Source organism: Loa loa (assembly GCF_000183805.2).
Source record: "Loa loa unplaced genomic scaffold supercont3.277, whole genome shotgun sequence".
Taxonomy (NCBI): Eukaryota; Metazoa; Nematoda; class Chromadorea; order Rhabditida; family Onchocercidae; genus Loa; species Loa loa.
This window is the reverse complement of record NW_018108457.1, coordinates 3747-5793: the sequence shown is the minus strand read 5'-3', so window position 1 is coordinate 5793 and position 2047 is coordinate 3747. Positions and strand designations below refer to the sequence as shown.

The 2047-nt window shown below is 39.6% G+C and overlaps 1 protein-coding gene across 1 annotated transcript; it reads left to right on the top strand.

Moving 5' to 3' along the window:
* Positions 1 to 487: 487 nt before the first annotated feature.
* Positions 488 to 1999, top strand: LOAG_15007 (zinc finger protein; the record flags this gene model as incomplete). The annotated part of the gene is made up of 5 exons (XM_003150500.1): positions 488 to 616; positions 716 to 1095; positions 1331 to 1518; positions 1605 to 1682; positions 1802 to 1999. Coding segments are annotated over 5 exons (972 nt in total), but the record flags the coding sequence as incomplete, so codon positions are not given.
* Between the last annotated feature and the right edge of the window lie 48 nt (positions 2000 to 2047).

Genomic DNA, 2047 nt, shown 5'->3' with positions numbered 1-2047 from the left:
AGAATGTTTTTTTCTCATGATCTCCCTTATCTGTCAGTATATGTATATATATCTCTGACTATGAACTCATAAGCCATTATAGAGCTCAAAGATATGTTGCATTCATCACGTTTTTTTTTTCTTTTCCTTTCTTTCCTTAATAATAATGTAAGTGAAGTAATCTATTGGGTGGTTGGAACGTTCTAACAATCTTGTAATAATGCACGTACAAATGGGTGACGGTAGGGATAATCTAGCAATCTTACCATGTGTTCACTTTATAAGGGCAATAATGTTATGATGTGGTAGGAATGATTACTGAAAGGATATAAATGGATAAATTTTATTGATTAATCCTTTATTGTATTCCTAGGTATTTCTGTATTCCTAGGTGTATTTCATTTTAACTAATCAAATAAGCATAACTATAGTAATAAGCTGAATGTTTATAATGTTTATAATGATTCGATCCGTTAGCTATATATGTGTATATGGTTTTTCAGCAAATATGGCAAATATGGACGAGAGTGTTCAAGGGCCAAGTCTGCCAACATTGGCAGATTTAAAAAATCATTTGCGCAAAGAGCCGCTCTACTTCCAGGCGTTGGAAGGTTATTTACGAAATGCGGCGAATTTGGTATGTTTATTTTTGGTTTGTAACTTACTTATGGTGAATATTCAATTTAGTTATTGAACCCATTGTTAGTTGTATTGACTAGTATGATTTTTTCTTTAGATTAATAGTTTGCGGGCGAGGTTGGAAAGAAATGAGCATGAAGCTCATGAGGATGAAGCGATCCAGGTCCCAAGCGCAAGTCCTTCGCCAGCTCGGGAGCAATTAGAAATTTCCGATGAGCTCCTGGAGCACGAGCCCGAAATGGAGGGCGAACATGAAAATCAGGAACGGCTCGTGCTCCACCGCCTCCAACAGCAGCTACATGAAGAGCAAGAAGTGGTTGAACCAGTACCGGCACTGGTTCACGATGAAGAGGCGGAAGAGTTGGTGGGGTGGCGTCAGGTATCACAAGAAGCGCCCCTCAATGAAGAAGTGATACCGAGAGCGCCTACAATGGTCCGGCGACGCAGGGAAATAGTACGAACTCGCGAAATAGTACTGTAAGTTTCATTTTTACCCTGAAAGTATGTTAAAAAATTCAGATAGTTTAATTCGAAATGTTAATGTTAAATTAAATTAATTGATCTCCCTGCATAGTCCGAGTTTCTGAATCATTGCACAATGTAGTTGGATAATGGACAGATTTTGTAGTATGCTTAATAAGTGAACATTAGGATGAAAAATTAATCTTATAATGACCAGTTTAAAAAAAAAACCTGAATGAATATACTTCAGGCGTTCCCGAACCATACGGGTCCCAGTTGTGGAAGAAGACGAAGAACGTGGCGCAATATCAGCAGATACGGAACCCTTCCACACGCCGGTAGTGGAAGGTTTACCGGCGAAATACCGAAGGCTGCTGATCGCGCCGGAAATCGACCCGTACACGGTCACTCGAAGTGCTGACGGGTCGACCACAATTGGTAAATTTTAATTTATTTCATTGCTGTGTTAAAAAGTTCTATATGAATGATTTGAATGCATTTGGAAACGCTTTTCATATTTTCAGGGTGCGGTATGTGCCCGAAGGAATTTGGGACGTTGAAGGGATGGCGAATTCATGCCAGCAAAATGCACCGACAAAGCGGTAAGTTTCACTTCGTATATTACTGGTATTACTAGGAGAAAGAGCAGTTTTTGAATTTGAAAGTTTATTGCCAATAACAATCTGAAAAGTGAAACATTATTATAAAACATTCATTTCAGGCTTTTGTCAGAAGTGTGGTCATTTCATTGACATGCCGCACGTTAGCTCCGATGAGGAAATAGCAGCAACGATGGAGCTCCATTCCTTAGAATGGTGCCCCATGGCCACGAAGGCCGTCATAAGTGAAAGGGCTGCTAAACGAAGGAGACTAGAGCTAGTTGGTAGAAGCGACGAAGCTCAGCACTATTACATTCCTGGTAAGTGGGACTTTTCCTTTCCAAATAATGTCAAATACGAGAAATTAT